At 54.5% G+C, this 20,320-nt stretch overlaps 1 protein-coding gene across 2 annotated transcripts in view; it reads right to left on the reverse strand.

The window, feature by feature from the left end:
* Positions 1-4,199: 4,199 nt before the first annotated feature.
* CPA5 (carboxypeptidase A5) overlaps positions 4,200-20,320 on the reverse strand; it is a 22,358-nt gene continuing 6,237 nt past the window's right edge. Inside the window, exons 5-12 of one of the 2 annotated variants that reach the window (XM_008056661.1) lie at positions 13,715-13,813; positions 12,159-12,260; positions 10,017-10,118; positions 9,609-9,719; positions 9,124-9,214; positions 5,629-5,828; positions 4,896-4,980; positions 4,328-4,515 (exon numbers count right to left, since the gene is read on the reverse strand). In XM_008056661.1, coding sequence (XP_008054852.1) covers positions 4,328-4,515; positions 4,896-4,980; positions 5,629-5,828; positions 9,124-9,214; positions 9,609-9,719; positions 10,017-10,118; positions 12,159-12,260; positions 13,715-13,813 — 978 coding nt within the window. Of the gene's footprint in view, positions 4,516-4,895; positions 4,981-5,628; positions 5,829-9,123; positions 9,215-9,608; positions 9,720-10,016; positions 10,119-12,158; positions 12,261-13,714; positions 13,814-20,320 lie in introns of both variants that reach the window. The other variant, XM_021711644.1, reaches the window with a different exon arrangement.

The following is a 20,320-nucleotide window of genomic DNA, read 5'->3' on the forward strand; positions in this document are numbered from 1 at the left end:
GGAGTATCCTGAACACTCGGGGAGAAGAATCTCGGAAGGCCAACAGTCCTTCAACGGCAAGAACATTATCAGGCTGGGCGTGGTGCTCACGCCTGTCATCCCAGCACTTTGGGAGGTGAAGGCAAGATAATTGCCTGAGCCTAGGGGTTCGAAACCAGCCTGGACAACATCATGAGGCCTCATCTCTACAATAAATCAAGAAATTAACCAGGCATGGTGGCTCACATCTGTCATTCTAGCTACTCTGAAGGCTGAGGCAGGAGGATCACCTGAGCCCAGCAGGTCGAGGCTGTGGTGGCCATGAGCATGCCATTATACTCGAGTCTGGGTGACAGAGGGAGACTCTGACTCAAAAAAAAAAAACAAAACATTATTTGCCCCCTGAGCTCGAGACATGGGGTGGGCCTGTCCTACTCAGACAGGCCACGCTGGGGGACAGGGACAGGGCAGGAGGAGGCTGGTCGTGTGGCCGCTGTGTCAAGGGGCCCACATTGAGCAGGGTGTTAGTAGACACCATGGCCGCAGCCCAGGAGACGGACTTGTTGCCTGGGAACTTTCTGCAGAGCCCACCCCAGCCTATATCCCCACATGTGTCCAGGACCGTCTGGGAGCAGCAGGGGCCAGGCCTGGCTCTCAAACATCCACAAGGTGATGACAACAAGTAATATTCTTCTGGATGGTGGGGGGTCCCTGAAGGACAAATCCAGGCAGCCCGTTTGGCCTTCCAGGTTCCCCGACCCTGAGTATTTGGGACAGTGTTCCCGTGGTGGCTCAAATCTGTAATCCCAACAATTTGGAGCCTGAGGTGGGAGGATTGCTTGGACCCAGGAGTTCTAGACCAGCCTGGGCAACATAGCGAGGCTTCCTCTCTTTAAAAAATAAAGAAGCCAGGCCTGGTGGCTCACACCTGCAATCTCAGCACTTTGGGAGGCGGAGGCAGGAGGATTGCCTGAGTCCAGAGGTTCGAGACCAGCCTGGGCGACTTGGCAAGACCTCTACAATAAATCAAAACATTATCCAAGTGTGATGGCACGCGCCTGTAGTCCCAGCTACTTGGGAGGCTGAGGTGGAAGGATTGCCTGAGCCTAGCTGGCTGAGGCTGTGGTGGCCATGATCGTGGTGGGATGGATTTATGGATCATGCGATCATTTCTTTTCTTTTTCTTTCTTGCAGGAAAGAAAAAGAAAAGAAATGATCGCATGATCCATAAATCCATCCCAACCAACTGGCCCCTGCCGGCCTCCTGCCCTGGGGCCCGCAGCAGCCTCCAGCAGAGCCAGACCCTAACAGCTTAGCCTGGGTCCAGCTCCGACCAGTTTGGGAAGCCCCGGTGGGACGGTGTCCGCTGGATTCCCTCCCAGCCTGTGCTGCCTGCCGGGGGCCTTTCTGTTTTCCTAAAGGAGCATTTTTAAGGTAAATGTTTTCAGTCAAGTTATTTTCTCTCCGGCCCTGCCTCTTGTTGGAGAGGCCAGAGAGAGACGGAGGAGGATGGGAACCCGGCCCCTCACGGGACCCCCTCGCGGGACCCCCGACCATCAGCCATCAGCCATCACCCGCAGCCCCGAGGCCAGCCTGGCCTCACACAGGACTCTCACATTCCAACCCGCCTGTCTGGTTTGTTTTTCTAAGAAAGCCATAACCACAGCACATTCACTGCGGTTCTTTATAGCTTTCCATATGTATAATCGCTCTTTCTCTCTCCAGTTTTTCCAATTTTTTTCTTTTAAATAAATGCTCATAAATTTTACTGATGAAAAGGATGAAAAAACATACCTAAAAAGAGCAGTTTGTTGGAAAAAAGAAAAAAAAACACCCAGCAGAATGTAGAAAAACTGAGCTTATGTTTAGCATTATAGACTTTTAAAAATGGGGGGGGAGTTTCAGGTTTTATGAAAAGGAGAAGCTTCTTCTGCAATATCTCTAGAACTCACACATCAACATCTTGAGGTTTTATTGGATGAATTAAACCCCAGCTGTTGTTTCCCCGGGCTTGCTTAAGGGACCCAGCGGGAGGGGGGTCCCCCTCGATTCTTGGGGGAGGCAGCAGTGGGCGGGCCAAGGGCCGACCCCTGGCCTTGGCCCAGCTGTTAGGTCCACAGGGGGCCTCGTGCAAGATCCTGAGGCCCCCTGTCTTTTCAATTGCAAAATGAGGGGCTTGGACTAGAAGATCTGGAAAGTTCTCTGGCTTTGCGATTAAGTCACTCACTTGAACTAGAGCAAGAAACTGGTTCTGAGGGTCCTTTGGATCCTCCCTGCCCCTCAGAGAAGCTGGCTGCCTTGTCAATACCCCCTTCTTCCCTTCCTCCTTCCCAACAGAAGGAACTCCAGTCTTATTTGGGGCAGCCATGTGCCCAGCTTTAAGAGCAATCTCCAGCCTCCTTTGCAGCTGGGCGCGGCCACGTGACACAGTTCCAGCCCATACCGGGTAGGTTTAAGTCCCTGAACTGACTGAGCCGGGTCACTTTTTAGCCCCTCGATCTTAGGGCGGGGGAGCAGCCATCTTGCAACAAGAAGTCAAAATACAGGAGAAGCAGCCGGGTGCTGTGGGAAAAGCAGTTTTCCATGAGGGACTGGAGTCCCATGAGGCCCAGGGGGCTTTCGAAGCCTGTGTCAGGAGCCCAGAGCATCCAGATTTTCCTCACTTGCTCCCCTGCTGTGTCCAGAGCTGAGAGTCTGTCCGGCTCCAACCCAGGCTGGTGGCTTCCTCTCTTCTTTGCATCCAGTGGGTCTTGCTGCATCTCTGGTGCGTTGTGGGGTTGCCGCCGGTCTCCCTCCACTCTGAGTACTGAGGAAGCCCCTCCATTTGGTTTCGCTCCATGGGAGAAACACACTCTAGCTGCTTCTCACCGGCTGTCTTCATCCTACCTCCCACAATCCTTTTCTTACACACACACACACACACACACACACACACACACACACACACACACACACAGAGCCTGGCTCTTGCAAATCCAAGTCTTACTCTCAAGACTGGGTTTCTGCCTCAGACATACGCCGACCCACTGGATCTTCAGTCAATTTCTTGTTTCTTGCCTCCCCAAGGGCAGACAGATCCACTCACCCGGCTCCCCAGTGGTGGGGGAAGGCAAGAGACAGGAGCCTGAGGGTGGCGGACCATACTCCATGAGCACCTCAAAATAGGACCCCTTTAATTCTCTCAGGCAACAGGCTTACTTAGCATGCGGCTCTGAGTAACTGCTCAGTGAACAAGAGGGAGGAGCAGGAGGAGGAGGAGGAGGAAGAGGAGGAGAAGTGGGGGGGAGAAGGAAGAGGGGGGAGGAGGAGGGGAAGGAAGAGAAGAGGAGGAAGAGAAAGAGGAGGAGGAGCGGGGGGAGGCGGCGGAGGCGTCATTCTGCCTGGGAAGTGTGGTGCTCTGCGGTGCTGGCTCTGATGGGCCGTGTCCTGCGCTCCCAGGACCAAGGAGGCTTTGAGGACACCTCGGAGAAGCAGGTCACACACTGGCACCGCTCACGACCCATCGTGGGGTGAGTGGGTCTTCCGCGTGGACACCCGTCACCGCCTGTGCCCCTGCCTCCTCCCCGCGTGGAACTCGAAGCAGGTGGGGAGGCGGCTCGTCTGCCTGGACCCATCTCTCCCTTGAGGTGCCAGAAACACCACCGGGGAGACCCTCTCCTTCAGAGTAAACATTGTCCCCTCTAGGCGCATCTTTAAATGTAAATATGGTGGGGTGCAGTGGTGCACACCTGTCACCCCAGCACTGTGGGAAGCGGAGGCGAGAGGATTGCCTGAGTCCAGGGGTTCGAGACCAGCCTGGGCAACATGGCGAGCCCTCGTCTCTACAATAAAGTAAAAAAGTCAGCCAGGCATGGTGGTGCACTCCTATAGTTCCAGCTACTCGGGAGGCTAGGGTGAAAGGATCACCTGAGCTCAGCAGGTCGAGGCTGGGCCATGATCGAGCCACTGAATTCTAGCCTAGGCGACAGAGTAAGACTCCGACTCAAAAGAAAAAAAAAGTAAATACGCTGGAACATGTCTCTTGGTAGCTGCTGAAGTCAGTCCTGGCCCCTGAGACACTGCAGGAGGGAGCAAGCTTGCCACCCCTTGTCCTCCTGAAGGTGGCATGGGGAGTGAAGAGGTTCCCAGCACCTCAAGCTGCCCCTGGGGGTGGGGGCAGCCCCCCACCCCGCCTCAGCACTGGGCCTGAAGGCCAGGAGCTGACCAGAGAGGCAGCACAGCCTGTTCAAACACGTGTTCATTTGCTGAGGGCTCCGGGCAAGGGTGGGGATGCACCACTGGGGTGCCAGGGGGAGCCCCGGGCCTTGGGGAGAGGATGGGCCCTCCTGCCCTGCCCTCGGTCCCACTGCTAGTAGGGGTGAGTCAGGGCATGCCGCATGATGGTCCAGATGGCCATCCACGTCTCCTGGGCCGTGGGGATGATCTGGGAGGCAGGCAGCAGGAAGCCATACTGCCCGGTGTCCCGGAGCTCGAAGCTAAAGGCGTACTTGATGCCGCTGTCGTAGGCCCAGTCCACGGTGATCCCGCTGGCCGTGTCTGCAAACCCGAGGGCCAAGAGTGTCCCCCGAGGGAAAAGAAGGACGTGGCCACAGGGAGAGGGGCAGCCCGAGTGAAGCCAAACGTCCACCGCCCGACCACACAAGCCCAGCCCTCAACAGGCAGCCGCCATGACCCAGCCTGTCCGCCACCCTGCCAAGGAGTGCTCCGTCGCCTCCAGACTCAGGACCGTCCCCCGAGGAACCCTGAGCCAGCCAGGCATCAGGGACTGTGTGTGCTGTCAGCAAGCGGCTGCCTGGGCACCCCGTTCCATCCACATGCGGGTGGCAGCTTTGGCCGGCCCGCTCAAGGCGGGGCGCGGCCCTGCAGCCGACCCCAGGAGGGCAGGTGTCTGAGGCCGGGCCGGGAGGCTCACTCACAGAGCGTGGTGCTGATGCTGCCGAACACGTACTCCATCCCGTGGACCGCACGCAGGGCCTTCACCGCGGCCTTGGCGAGCCTGAACTGCAGGACCACCCACACAGGTGAGGGCCGGGCTCCGCGGGGCTCCCTACGCGCACCCGCAGCTCCTCCCCCACTGCTGAGAAGCAGGGACTCAAGTCCTGGAGGCCCTCGTGAGGGGGAGCACAGTGGCTCTGGCTTTGGTGGTTTGTTTTTTGAGTTTTTTGAGTCAGGGGTCTCACTCTGGAGTGAGCTGGAGTGCAGTGATAGCACGATTATGGCTCACTATAGCCTCATCCTCCTGGACACAAGCGATCCTCCCATGTCAGCCTCTCAAGTTAGCCACCACACCTGGCTAACTCTTTTATTCATTGTAGAGATGAGCTCTTCCTGTGTTGTCTAGGCTAGTCTCGAACTCCTAGACTCAAGCAATCCTCCTGCCTTGGCCTCCCAAAGTGCTGGGATGACAGGTGTGAGGCACCACATCCAGCTGCTTTTTTCTGTTTTTTAACTACGTTTCCAACACATACTTCCGTGTGTTGTGTTTTGCACCTCCAGCTTTGGACTCAATCACACAGGAAAACAAGTGCCCTCCCCTCACCCCCTCAGCCAAGGGGTCTTTGGTCCAGAACCTAGCTTGGGGAGTGGGAACCTGAACCCTGTGGGAGCACAGCAGATCTGGGCTTCCTGGAGAGGGTCCCCCACTCTCACCAATTCCTTCTGGTTCGAAACCGGCTCCACTGACTGGCCATAGGGGTACATGAGCATCTGGGAGTAGCTGTGGATGGAGATGAGCACCTTGAAGTTTCCGTGGGCTGTGATGAAGTCCACTATGGCCGCCACCTCGGGCTCCGACTGAGGGGACGGCCCATGATACGTCTCTGAGCAGGGGTTACTGTTAGACCCGTTTCCTGGAAGTAAAGTCAAGCCACCCAAAGGGTCGAGATCCCCGGGAGCGGCAGAGACACCGAGCTCACAAAATGCCCGCATGTTTCCCTAGGGTTCCTAGCCTCCCCTGCAGTTGGGGTGAAGTCACATGGCTGCTTCCAACCAACGGAACTGTGTGCCAGAGAGGGGTGTCGCTTCTGGTGGGAGGCTGTTAAGGGCAAAAGTGACTTCTCCACACCTAGTATGTGTGACTGGAGACAAGGAAAAAAAAAAAATCAAGTCTGGGTGCCGTGGCTCAAGCCTGTCAGCCCAGCACTTTGGGAGGCAGAGGCCAGAGAATTACCTGAGCCCAGGGGTTTGAGACCAGCCTGGGCAACTTGGCAAGACCTCGTCTCTACAATAAACAAATAAGTAAATTAGCCAGGAACAGTGGTGTGCACCTGTAGTCCCAGCTACTCAGGAGGCTGAGGTGGAAGGATCACCTGAGCCCAGAAGGTTAAGACTGCGGTGGTCATGAGCATGCCACTGCACTCTAGCCTGAGCGACAGAGTGAAACCCCAACTCAAAAAAATTTCTAGATAGAAGAAGCATCTTGGTTCTCACCCGGGGTGGGGCCCTGATGAGAAGCGGATGTGCCTGCGAGGGGCGGGGGGAAGGTAGCTGCCCAGGCTGGAGGGGGCGCAGCCACCAGGACGGGGTCTGCTTGTTGTGTCTGCAGGAGTTTTTGCACCTGCTGCACTTAATGAACAGCAAGCAGCAACAGAGCGTGGGGCGGGGGTGGCCGAAAGCTCTCTCTGCCCCGCCACTCACGCGCAAACAGCGGCTCCCCTGCCAGTAGCCAAGCGTCACTGCCCAATGTGGAGAAGCACTCCAGTCACCAGTTCTGGTTTGAGCTAAGCAGAATAAACTAGTCTCCCTGGGCCAGATGAGAATTGGCGCCTGCGTCTCTGATATCTCTGACGTTCTCAGTCAAGGTCCTCTGAGCCCACAGTCTCACAAGTGCCTGCTAATGGATTCATTCGCTATTTATTTTTCGCGAGGGAAAATCTCTGGAAGGGTCTTGTAAATTACTAAAAGTGGCGATCTCTGAGTAGTGGGATTATGGGAGCTCTCTGCCCCTCGGGGCTTTTTTTCTTTCCATAACTGTTTTGTACATTGTGTATATATGGAGCTTTTTCCAGTAGTAAAAGCTACGGACGTTGTTTTCTTTAAGAGGTGACTTACTAGCTAGTCTATCTTGGGGTCATGGGCACTCGTTCTGGTCAGTTCCGAGGGGCCCACCTGGATGCCCCCACCTGAGGCAAGCGTCTGGTCATGTGGAGATGGAAGCGCCTCATTTTCACGGTCTTGTTCTCTCACACAAGCAGCTACACACAGAGTCCAGACCCTCAGGCAGTCCCCACAGTGGGCGGGTGGCCTCACTGTCAATGCTCCAATGAGAACAGACACACGGAAGCCAGATTTTCAAGGCGACAGGCATCTAGATCTAGAATGTTCTCTCTCACTGGCTCAGACACTAGCCTATAAGTCTGTCTGTCTACATCAAAGGCACAGTCTTCTGTGGAGTCGAACCCTGATGCCCCGTGGAGCGCGGATGCCACATCTGGGGACCAAGGGCTGTGTCTGTTTTGGAGACTCTGTGCCCCACTGAGGCTGGCCTCAGAGCCCCACCTATCAAACTGCTGCCTTCCTGGGATCCCTGTACCAATCTCAGCTCTCTGGAAGCATCACCCCCATCTAGTCCCCGTGCCCTAGCATGGTAAGGGAGATAATCAGGGAAGAACACCAAGGAACTCAGGAGAAAGTCTCCTTCCTCAGTGGGATCATACAAAGGGGGACCCCCAAAAAGCTGGAGGATGGGTCTCTTGTAGTTCCTGCTTCCCCTGCTAGATCCACAGACATCTAGGATCCCATCGGCATCAGTGTATATGCTAGCATATAAGCTAGTGTTGGGAGAGGCTGCATCTGACTTTAATTTGGGGGGGAGATGCAATGCGTTTGCCCATTTCATAATGGGTGATTTTCAAGCACACCTGCCCACACACCACACTGAATGTTCAGCAGTTTTTGACCAAAACTAGCATGATCCCATGTCCCACCACTTTCCTTATTCACCCAATCTCTCCCCAAGTGACTCTGTTTTGTTTCCCAGACTAAAGAAGTCCTCCAAGGGAAATGCTTTGCCTATGTGGAAGAGGAGAAACAAAAAACAGCAGAAGCACTAAAAGGCATCAAGATTGATGAGTTCAAAAACTGCTTTGAGCAGTGGAAAAAGCATCTCAATAGGTGTATCAGATCCAGCGGAGAGGACTTTGAAAGTGACTGACTTTAAACATGAAAGAAGAAATACACAATTTTTAATAAATAAATTCTGAGGTTTTTTGGGTCCCCTTTCATACAGCCCTGCAGGTGGGTACCAGTCAATCGGCCCAGGGTTACAAAGTCACAGGTCAAAAATAAAAGCCACGCTCAAGTTAGCCTTGATGATAAAGAATGGACTCATTCTACCATATATGTGAACTATTGCCCTGGCTTCCCCAAGGCGCAAAAGTCAGGTCACAGCTCTCAGAAAATGAGTTCAGAGGCATTCAGGGGTACACACACTCTGGGAACAACAAGATTTCTCTGGACCCCCTTAAGCTTTTCTCCGCCATGTTTAAGATCTGACCCACGGAGTTGGTCCTCATCTCAGGAGTTGGGGGTACCCCTAAATGTTTCCCCTAAAGTAGCAGTCCCTGACCCTTTTGGCATCAAGGACTGATTTCGTAGAAGACAATTTTCCCGTGGACTGGGAGTGGTGGGGGACCATCAGACATTACGTTCTCATAAGGAGTGCACAACCTAGATCCCTGGCATGTCCAGTTCACAATTAGGGTTCACGCGCCTGCAAGAATCTAATGCCGCCTCTGATTTGACAGAAGACAGAAATCTGCACACCCATGCTCACCTCCAGTTCCTAACAGACCACAGACCGGTACCAATCTAAAAACTTAGTGTATGCGTACCTTTTTTTTTTTTTTTTGAAAGCAGGATTTATTAAAAGGATAGAAAATCTCCTACAGTGGAAGGGAACTCGAAGGGGTTGCCCATATGCGTGCCTTTAACACACATGTGCCACACACACACCCCCCCCCATGTCACAGCCTTCCTAGGTGTGTGCTTGCCTGGCCCTGGCCCTGACTCACAGACATCAGCTGCCCATGTCATCTGTGCCTCCCTAGCGACAAGTCAACATCATCTGACTGTGGGAGACCCTGCCCAGACCGACACCGCCTTTTCCAGCCCCAACCCTGTCCCCCGTACACACACACAACCTACCTCCGAAGCCCGACTTCCAGTTCCTGTTGAGATCCACACCGATGCAGAACATTCCGGGCCTGATGGACTTGTTCTTCCGCCATAAACGGTTCTGGGAAAGCCCCGGTCAGGTGACCTCACTCACCGGGGCCATTCCCTCCTGACCTATGTTGGGGGAGAGGTCTGGGGGGGCAGAGAGGAAGCCAAGGGAAGGAATCGCCAGGAGGGGATGGGCTGGCGGGGACTGGGCCGGGCCAAGGCTGCAGGTCAGATGATGAGTGGTTGAATTCAGGGTCTGGAGGAGGCCTGAGCACAGGCTGCTGGGAGCGGCCTTCCTGGGCGGCAGGAAGGGGGTGGGAGGGCAAGAAGCCACGGCTGCAGGACCCGAGCAGCCCTCCAGCCCCTGTGAGGCTCTCTGCAAAAGCCCCCCAGGGGGCCCACTCCCACGGCGCAGCAACCTTTCCTCTGACCCTTGTAGGGGACCCTGTGCTCCCCCGAACCCTCACCATGCTGTGGGTAAAAGCAAACCCATCGGGGTTGGTGACGAGCTCTATGAAGATGTCCATGGCCTTCAGGATGTCTGTCAGAACACGGTCTCTGCCGTATTCACTGACAATCTGCAAGAAAGGACGAGGGGCGGAGACCCCGCAGGGTATCCTGGGGCAGCACAGGACGTTTGCACAGCTAGTGGCTGCAGGGAGTGGTGGCTCATCCTTTGTGCAGAACCAAAAGCTTGGATTTTAAGCAACCGGAAGGCAGAGGACAGATTTGGACTGTGTGTGTGGAAGGCCAGCGCAGGAGGGGAGAGACCATGAGCCTTGCTCCTCAACTGCAGGTGGCCTGGTGGAGCAAGCGCCCTCCCCCTCCCTGCAGCTTCAGCCCCCACCAGTCCCTGGGCTGCAGATGGCACTGACCTTCTTGGCGGTCCAGATGCCTGTGGCGTGGGTGATCCACTCCCGGGAGTGGATTCCAGTGTCAATCCAGATGGCTGGGCGCCGAGACCCTCCAGTGCTGAACTAGGGAAGAACTGGGCCTCAAACTGAGGTCTGAACTCAGATAGCGGCTTCCCTGGGCTACCTGGAAGGAGGCCCCAGAGGCAGCCTCATGCCCAGGCGGCTCTATGCACCAGGTATGCTTAGCCAGAGAGGGTGTGCATGCATCCAAGTGTGTGGGGGCCCTTGGAAAGCAAAGGGATTCATCCAGACCCCAGAATTCCCCAGGATTGGAAATATCTTAATACTAGTGTTTCTCAGACTTTATTTTAGTGCTTTATTTTTCTTTTTTGAGTTGAGGTCTCACTCTGTTTCCTGCACTAGTGTGCAGTGGCACAATCACAGCCACCACAGCCTCGACTTCCTGGGCTCAGGTGATCCTTCCACCTCAGCCTCCCAAGTAGCTGGAACTACAGGTAGGCACCACCACACCTGGCTAATTTTTAAAATTTTTTTGTAGAGAAGAGGTCTCGCTATGTTGCCCAGTCTGGTCTCAAACTCCTGGGCTCAAGCAATCCCCCTGCCTTGGCCTCCCAAAATGCTGGGGTCACAGGCATGAGCCACCGTGCCTGGTGTTTCTCAAACTTTCTTTCTTTATCATTTGCATTGGAGTCTCACTCTGTCACCCAGGCTGGAGTGCAGTGACACACTCATGGCTACTGCAGCCTTGACCTGCTGGGCTCAACCTTCCAGCTCAGCCTTCCCAGTAGCTGGAACTACAGGCACACACCATCATGCCCAGCTAATATTTTGATTTATTCTAGAGATGAGGTCTCACCAAGGTGCCCAGGCTGACCTCGTGTCCCTGGGCCCTGGCAGACCTTTTGCCTCTGCCTCCCAAAGTGCTGGGATCACAGGCATGAGCCGCCGTGCCCAGCATTTCTCAAACTTTAATAGGCACATAGACACTTGGGGATCGTACTCAAGGGTGGGTTCCGATTCAGTGGGTCTGGGAGGAGTCCGAGTTTGGGCATTTCTACCAAGCTCCCAGGTGATGTTATGCTACCATGCAAGGACCTCACTTTGAGTAGCAAGGCCTTAGACGACATTAAATAGAGACCGCCACAGCCCCTGAGGGAGAGGGAAGCAGGGATAGGTGAAGTCAAGTCCAGGGTAGGTGAAACCACATGGCCACTCAGAAGAGTCCCCGGAACCTTGCTGAGAGCAGCAGCGATGACTTTCCCAACAGTGGATGCCGTTGCCCAGCGCGGCCTATGCTTCCTCAGGGCAGCAGTCCCCGACATTTTTGGCAACAGGGACCAGATTTGTGGAAGAGAGGTTTTCCACGGATTGTGAAGGGATCGTCAGGCATGAGATTCTCATAAGGAGCCGCAACCTGGATCCCTTTGCACGCACAGTTCACAACAGGGTTTGCGTTCCTGTGAGACTCTAATGCCGCCACTGATCTGACAGAAGACGGAGCTCAAGTGGTCGTGTGAGGGATGGGGAGAGGCTGTAAAATCGTAGGAAGCTTCCCTCACTTGCCAGTCACTCACCTCCTGCTGTGCGACCCGGTTCCTAACAGGCCACAGACCAGTAGTGGTTCAGGGTCTAGGGACTGGGGACCCCTGCCTTAGAGCACTTACCGAGGATTGTTTGTAGGGGGCACCGCAGTTGCCTTCCTATTCTGTTCCCGTGGCCCCTGGGAAGGGCTGGAAGGTTTCCCCAGAGACTTGGGCCTGTCTGCAGGGCTACTGAGCCGGGTGATCTCTGTCACTGACAGATGGGCCTTTCTGTACCCCTCTTTCCATCTCACGGACAGAGCAATGGAGGCAGTGGTGTGGATGCCGACCTGCCACACTCATACCCCAAGTCCCGGAGACCACAGCCACAATAGAACCTCATCTCCCTACCAACCCTTCCAGTTACTTCCTGACCAAGGACGTGCCAGGTCACCTCACTGTCAGCGTTCATGCCTACAGGGATGGGTCCCAACACTGAGGACAACAGTAGACGCATCTTCCCTCTCCCCCAAACTCCTGCCCAGCCACTGTCCCCCCCACACACACACACAGTCTTATGCCCTCACTGCACAGTCTCTGGGTTGACACCAGAGGCTTTTACCTTCAGGACAAGAATGGAGCGGTTCTCAAAGCTGCTGCCAATCTGAATTTTTGAGACAATATCTGAATGCTCAGTTACAAAATTGTCAATCCAACTGTATATCTGAAAGGAATGATGTGTATCAGACGGGCCTCTCTGAAAATCCTCCTTCCCCCTTCCCACCCTCCTTGGTGCTCTTCCACCTCTCTTAAGGGTCTATGAGAACCCAGATCAAGATCTGCAAAAATCAAAGATGCCCCCAGGGCTAAGAGCATGACTCGTGGCCAGGCTCGGTTCCAAGGTGCATTGCTCCTGTGCAAAGCTACGATTTTGCCTGGGAGGGCAGCATGTACTGAGCCTGCTCAGCCCACACAGCTCTCTCTGGTTGGAAATTCTCTCTTGCCTCCTTCAATCCATTTGACAGATCTCACAGACCTGGTAGTGCTTTTTAGCTTCGCCCTCCTTTTAGACTTTACAGTCCTTGCAGGTAGGGTTCTTGTTTTATTTATCTTTGGCATTAATAGAGAGCGACAGACTATATTCATTCATTCTCCTGGTTTTTTTCAGTACATATATTGAATGAACAATTATTTGAGAGAAGATAGGTCCTCTTTTACAAGCCTTGTGAAGTGGGGAAAGTTATTCTAATAGCCAAGTGGACAGTAGCAGGAATGTCATGCCCTTCACACACAAAAGGAGACCTGTGGGCACCCCTGTGCCATCCTTGCTCATTCGGCTTTAGAAGCAAGTCACCGTCAGGCACACCTGCCCTGCTGGCTGTCACCATGATCATGAATTTTCTTCAAGCACAGGCAACTCTGTTTTAGTCCACAAATACAGCTCTCCAAGGTGCCTGGCTTCCTGTCATTTAAACGCCCTGGGCTTGGGTCACTGAACACCGCGACTGGTCATGCAGAGCTGAGGCCCCTGGGTCCCCAGCCAGAGGACTGGATGTGATGGCAGCCTCTCCCTGCTCTGCTCTGGCCCGTAATGGGTTCCTGCCTTGGTGCTCTGCCTAGCACAAAGTGGTCCCCACCTTTTTTGGCATCAGGGACCGGTTTCGTGGAAGACAATTTTTCCACACAACCCAGGGCGGGACGGATCATCAGGCATTAGATTCTCCTAAGGAGTGCAGCCTAGATCCTTCACAGGGCAGTTCACAGTAGGGTCCACACTCCTATGAGAATCGAATGCCGCCACTGATCTGACAGAAAATGGAACTTGGCTGGCCCACCTCTCACTTCCTGCTGTGCGCCCGGTTCTTAACAGGCTGTAGACCAGTACTGATCTACAGCCCAGGGTTGGGGATGCCTGGCCTAGCAGACCCATTACTCTGCTGAGTACCTGCCTAGGGCTGTTTAGCTGAACCACAGTCCCCTTACCTGAATCCTGACTTCTGGACCTCTTTGAGGCAGACTGGCTGCCTCATGCACATCACCTAGCATCTGCTGAGGACTCCCCAACTTCTGTCGCAGCCTCCCACACACCTCGGAGTCCTTCACTAGCCTCTGCTTGCATCTAGAGACCTCAGAGGCCCAAGGGCTCAAGAGCGCCCAGAGCATGCCAGGCAGCCCTACCTCCTCCAGGGTGTGGTATGAGGAGTAGCTGAAGTCACTGGTGCTGCGTTCCAGCCGGCGGGACTTGGCCATGGTCTCCCTCTCCTCATCCAGCAGCACCTGGGAGAAGGGATGCCATGTCAGGAGGGTAGGGCTGGGCTGGCCACACCTCTCCAGAGCCCAGCCTTCCTGCATAAGAAGCTGTGACCCGAGGAATGAGCCACGATGAGCATGCCCAGCACGACAGGAAGGCGTGCCAGGCTGCTGAGTGACTCTTCTGCCTGGCGACCTGGGGTCCATGCTGCCGCTTCCCAGGGGAGCCTGCGAGTCCTGAGAGCTGGGTTCCACACGTTGGCCTCTGTCAGGCATTTGCTCTGTGTGGAACTTGCTGTGGCCTTCGTTTTCTCAGCTTGAAAATGCGACCAGCAATATCTGCCTTGCCGCCCCATAGGATAATGTTATAAGGGTATGAAGGTGTTTTGGAAAAGCCACTCACAGCCTATGCCGACACTGCATTTGTGCTTTATTTTATTTATTTCTTTCTGTTTTTAGAGATGGAATCTCACTCTGTTACCCAGGCTGGGGTACGGTGGCCCAATCATAACTCACTGCAGCCTTGAACTCCTGGGCTCAAGCGATCCTCCTGTCTCAGCCTCCCAAGCAGCTGGCATTACAGGCACACACCACTACACCCAGCTCATTTTTAAAAACTTTTTCTAGAGATGGGGCCAGGGGAGTCTTGCTATGTTGCCCAGGCTGGTCTTGAACACCTGGCCTCAAGCAGCCCTCCTGCCTCAGCCTCCCTGAGTGCTGGGATTACAGGCATGAGCTACAGCATCTGTCCTGCTTTTGCATTTTATAAACACCCTGCTGAGTGAGGACTCAAGCTGGACCATGTGTACCATCCCCCTGGTGGGGACGAGAGGATTCCGCTGACCTGCCATTGACTCTACTCCCAGGAGGTAGCCTAGACAACTGGTGGACAGGCCATTAGGAAAGCCGGGTATGGACAAAGCCGATCCAGATCCATCATTACTGATGTGCTAAAGACGCCTCATTCACCGTAGTAACTGCCTCCTAAGTACTCGTCCAGGTGAGCCAAAGCAACGGCCCTGGGCACCGATGTGGGGCTGGCACTCAGTCTTCACATGGCACTTTGCACTGACCACATGGAAGGCAGGATAGTGCCTGGCTCGTTGACCCCCTGCTGCTCAGACCACCCATTTTGTCTTGGGACACAGGGAGGCGGGTAGGTGTGCTTCGCCCAGGTTCATGTTGGGGCTCAGACAACCCAAGACTCAGCACCGACCAGTGTGAGAAGTGCCGGGGCCCCTCTGCCACAGAGGGCACTGAGAAAGTGTCCCCCTCAGCCCACGTGTCCCTTGTCTGTCACACTGGGTCCCCGATCAGTCTTGCCGATGACTTATTTTGGGCCAGAACCTTGGCTCACTGAGCCTCACGTTCTCGCGTGATCTGATCAGAGGACCTGGCACAGGGCAGGAATCCATGATTCGTGCTTTGGAGACAATGCAGAGAGGGCAATGGACCTAACAGCAAAACTAATGAGTGGTATAAGCGAGATAAGAGTCAGATGCCCCAGTTCCCAGCCTTGAGTTTCTTGAAGCCAGCTATCACAACGGAAGGCCACCAATCACAACATACGTACATAGATGTGTGTGTGTGCATGCACGTGTGTATGTGGAGAGAGTTTGCACGCAGATATGCAACGCGTTAACAGCTGAAAAACTCTACTGCACCATTCTTGCCGTTAGAATGTCTTTTTCCAATAATAAAAAAATCAAGGACCCCTAAGCATAGGAATACAAGACATGGAAATGCCAGAAATATTTACCAAAATGCTAACAGCACCTGTTAAGGTAGAAGGGTTGGAATTTTGAAAAAATTTTTTCCCTATTTTTACATTTTGGAAACTTTCTTTTCCCTCTTTTTACATTTTGGCAACGTGCTTATGCTAATACTGAGTCAGAGTCTCACTCTGTCGCCCAGGGTAACGTGCAGTGGCACAATCATGGTCACCACAGCCTCAACCAGCTGAGCTCAGGCGATCCTTCCGCCACAGCCTTCCAAGTAGCCGGAAACACAAGCATGCGCCAACAAACCCGGCTAATTTTTTTATTTATTGTACAGACGAGGTCTCAAACTCCTGGGCTCAGGTAATCCTCTTGTCTCCGCCTCCCAAAGTGCTAGGATTGCAGGCGTGAGCCACCAAGTCAGCTAGTACTTTTTTTTTTTTCAGTTGGAGTCTCACTCTGTCACCCAGCCTGGAGTGCCATGGCACACTCACAGCCACCCCAGCGTTGACCTGCTGGGCTCCAGCGAGCCTTCCACCTTCCAAGATCCTTCAGCCTTCCAAGTAGCTGGAACTACAGGCGCACACTACCACGCCTGGCTAATTTCTGATTTATTGTAGAGACAAGGTCTCGCCAAGTTGCCCCGACTGGTCTCAAACCCGCGGGCTTGGGCAATTCACTCACCTTGGCCTCCCAAAGTGCTGGGATTGCAGGCTGAGCCCCGCCTCTAGTAAGAACTTTTAAATGAGTAAATAATAGCAAAACCAAGAGCCCTAAAGGGGCTTCTACCCAGGGGTTGGAAGGGAGGCGCCGCTCCCCAGCCCACCAGCCTAGTGACTCACTCGCCCCTGAGGCCCAGCCAGCTGGCTCACAACTCTAGTTCACAGATTTCAAACCAGGCCTGGAAATCCATGTTCAGGGCTCATTCTACCTTATTTCTGAGCACCAACTGCAAGCGAGGCCATCAGTGCAGTGTTTTCCAGCTGAGCATTCCCCTTGGGCGGAGCTGGGATTGCTGTCTAGGTTAGATACGGCTGGAGCGGCCCTCAACCTCCCTGGATTCTCGCGGTCGCCTCTGGGAAGCTCTCACAAAAGGCATTTGTCTTCTTTCCAGGAAATCAACCCGATCCCAGCAGCCCACCGTGACCAACGTGTGCGGTCCCTGTGGGCCGGGTGCCACCAGCTGTGGTGAGCAGCTGCCGGAAGACATCGGCCTGCCCGCCCTGAGAATCAAGTTAAAGGCTCTCTGAGGGTCTGATGGAGGGCCCGTGGCGGGGGTGAGGCGGGAGCCGGAGGGGAGAAATTGGGAAGAAAGGGCCAGAGGACCCAGCTCTTCCCGGGGCACCCTCAAGATGACAGTGCCCAGGAGGCTGTCCACAGACAAGAGGGAGGCAAAGCCTGTACCAAAGTGCAAATAACTTTCTCAACACCCTCCCAGCCCTGTGAGCGGATGTGACACCCCCTTGCGAACTGGCATGCTCAGTCTCACAGCTGGGCCCCACTCAGGGAGCAGCTACCCTGGCCTGACAACTGCACCAGCTGCACCGGCGGGCACGCTTCATGAGGTTGCACTCTTGCCACAAGCTCGGGGGAGCCTCATGACAACCCTGTCAGGCCTCTCAGGGAAAAAACTAGAAGCTCACCAAGTCAGAAGCAAGCCATGTGCCTCCCCGATAGCCATAACCAGACAGGGAAAGGTGCACCTCGGTGTGAATTCATTTACGAAGGGTTAGGAAGGAGGAATGAACACAGAGCAGCACCTCCAGGGTGGAAAGGGGGTGGGTAGGGGGAAGCCAAGGGCCCCCACAGGGAGGCTGAGACCTGAAGGGAGAGGAGAGGACCTCCACAGAGGAGGCTGACCACAAACGTAAAATGGAGGCAGCTCCTGGGAGCCGTGGCTGGGGGCTTCATGGGCACTTAGCAGCCCTGTTCCCAGGTCCAGCAGTCATAGAAGCAGCTGCATGGCCCGTGGCAACTCCAGTCTGGTGGCACTGCCTATGGGGAGCAGGCACAGATCAGATCTGAGGTTGTTATGATGGACCCTGTCAGAGGTCAAGGCTGGACCATGGGGCTTCATCTCCCAGGGGGCAAAGTTAAAACACCATGCAAGGCCGGTGCGTTGGCTCACGCCTGTAATCACAGCAGTTTGGGAGGCTGAGGCAGGAGGATCACTTGAGCCCAAGAGCTCGAGACCAGCCTGGACAACATAGTGAGACAGACCTTTTCTCTACAAAAAATACAAAAATTAGCCTGGCAAGGAGGTGCTTGCCTGTAGTTCCAGCTACTTGGGAGGCTGAAACAGAAGGATCACCCGAGCCCAGGAGATCGACGCTGTGGTGAGCCATGATTGTGCCACCACACTCCAGCCTGGGCCACACAGTGAGACCCCCCAACTCAAAATAAAGAAAATAAGAAGAGAAGGTGACGACAAGGTTTTGAAAGCAGTGAGGGAATAAACCATGTGGCTACTCCAAGGACAGCATTTCTGGTGTAGGGACCAGCAGGTGCAAAGTCCCAGAGATGGGACTCTAATCAAAGGCCCCGAGCAGCACCCGGGAGGCCCATGTGGGTGGCACTGGGAGCAGATCACGGGAGCCTTAAGACCTAGGCAAGGGCTTTGGCTTTTCCTCTGAGTCAGGAAGCCACTGAAGACTTTTAAGCAGAGGAGTGACATGGAGGGACTTGAATGGCTTGAAAGGGCCCCTCTGGCTGCTGTTTTGGGGCTAGACAATAAGGAGGCTGAACTAGAGGAAAGCGGTTAGAAAGCTTCTGGAAGCGTCCAGGTGAGGCGTGATAGTGTGTCGATCAAGAGTGCGGGGTGCGTTGAGATACATTTTGCAGGCAACACCCATGGGCTTTGCTGTTGGACTGAAAGACTTCTTCTAAGGGACTGGAAGGATGCTGTCGTCCTTTCTCGAGATGGAGAAGGCTGCGAGGGACAGATGGAGGACCAGGGGGCTCGGCATGGACCCGGAAGTTGTGAGAGGCCGATGGGCACCAGAGGGGAACAGCGAGTGAGCACCTGGACATAGAGGCTGGGGTTCAGGAGCAGGCACTGGCTGGAGGCAGCCCACAGGGCCCTCCGGAGATGGGGGTTGTTTATGCCAGGACAGGAATGGAGGAGAGGCCCGAGGACAGAGCTGGAAGCAGGAAAAGGTTCGTGTCAGTGCGCCCACATGGCCCAGGAGAGGGTAGGGCCCCAGAAGCCAAGGGAAGGGACGGGGCCAGGGAGGACAGAGCGACAGGCACACTGATAGAAGAGGACCCTGAGAGCTGACCACAAAGCTGGACCTCGGAGCTTGTGGGACCAAGTCCAGGCATCTCTGGTGGAGTGAGTGGGGACAGGTGGCATGTCAAGCCTGTGCTCCCGGGAGTTTTGCTCTATGGGGAAGTAGAGAAATGGGGTGATGGCTGGAGAGGAGGGGTAAAGGGGGTGTTTTCTAAGATGGGGTGATGACGCTATCTGTAAGCCTACGGCAATGGCCCTGATGTGGAGTGAGGGGTTGGGGGTTGAGGTCATACTGACACGAAGTCGTATCCGCTCTAGACAGCTGGGCATGGGGGATGCTTGTTTTCTTCCTGTGCTTTCTTCTATTTTCCAAATTATCTAACATGAATATTTATTAATTTTGTAATCAGAAAAAAGCCATTAAAATCCACAGAGCTGATTGCTCAAGTGAAGCTTTTCCATGGTGACTCATCCTAGGGAGAAAAAAAAACCAACCCGAGGGCTGAACCGAACGAGGAGGTGAAGAAAAATTAAATGCAAATGGGGCTTGCTCTGAATCACATAATTTCTTGCCTGGCCCGCTGCGATTTTCCACCGCCCTCCCTCCCGTCATTCTGTCCCTGGCCCTGTCCCCAGCTCCACGGGGTCACCGCAGAGTGGTTTTTCTGAAATGCAAATCTGTTCCTGTCAGAATCCCTCCACCATGGTTTTCGCCCATCAGGTGGGGGCCCGTCCTCCGCCAGTCGGTTCTCCAGCGCATGTAATTACATGCCTCGTGGACCCGCTGCCATGGCAACGCCCTCACTCCATCAGCAGCTCGCCCACTCCAGCGCGATCACGGCGGGCTCCTCCCGCCCCACCCCCACGACCCTCGCCTCTCCTGGAGACCAGCCGGGTCTTCGTCTCTGTGTGTGCAGCCCGTGCCCAACCCGCACACAGTAGGGATCTCTGCGTCTACAGGTGGAACCGAGGGCCCCTCCCCCTCTGTGGGGGGAGGAGGAGCAGCCCTTTTCATCCTCTCAAACCTCCTCTGCCTGTGACCAAAGTGAAAAGCAGCTCGGGGAGTCTCAGCTCCCTCTCAGCCTGACCTTGGCCACCATCGCTGGTCTTCCCACACCTCCTCACACCTGCTCACTCAACTAACACAGAGCAGCAGGCCCCAGAGAGGCGCTGCGGTAAAAACAATATAAAATAAAAATATCAATATCAATAAAAAATAAAATATCGTAGGTGCTGGGGTGTAAATATAAAATTTAAAAATCAATCTAAAATAAAAGCAAATAATGTAAAATCCAGGAGGTCCTCAGGCCGCTATACTCCCCACACTTCAGGAGGTGGAGGCGAGAGGATTGTCTGAGCCCAGGGGTTCGAGACAATAAATCAAAAAAATTAGCCAGGCCTGGTGGCGCACGCCTGTGGTTCCAGTTACTTGGAAGGTTGAGGTGGAAGGATCGCCTGCCTGAGCCCAGCAAGTCGAGGCTGCCGTGGCCATGAGTGTGCCACCGCCCTCCAGTGTGGGGAACAGAGCAAGACTCTGACTCAAAAAAATAAATTAATCAATTTAATTAAATGAACTTAAATATGGCA

Source organism: Carlito syrichta, unplaced genomic scaffold, assembly GCF_000164805.1.
Source record: "Carlito syrichta isolate Samal-C Ts95f unplaced genomic scaffold, Tarsius_syrichta-2.0.1 Scaffold85031, whole genome shotgun sequence".
NCBI lineage: Eukaryota > Metazoa > Chordata > Mammalia > Primates > Tarsiidae > Carlito > Carlito syrichta.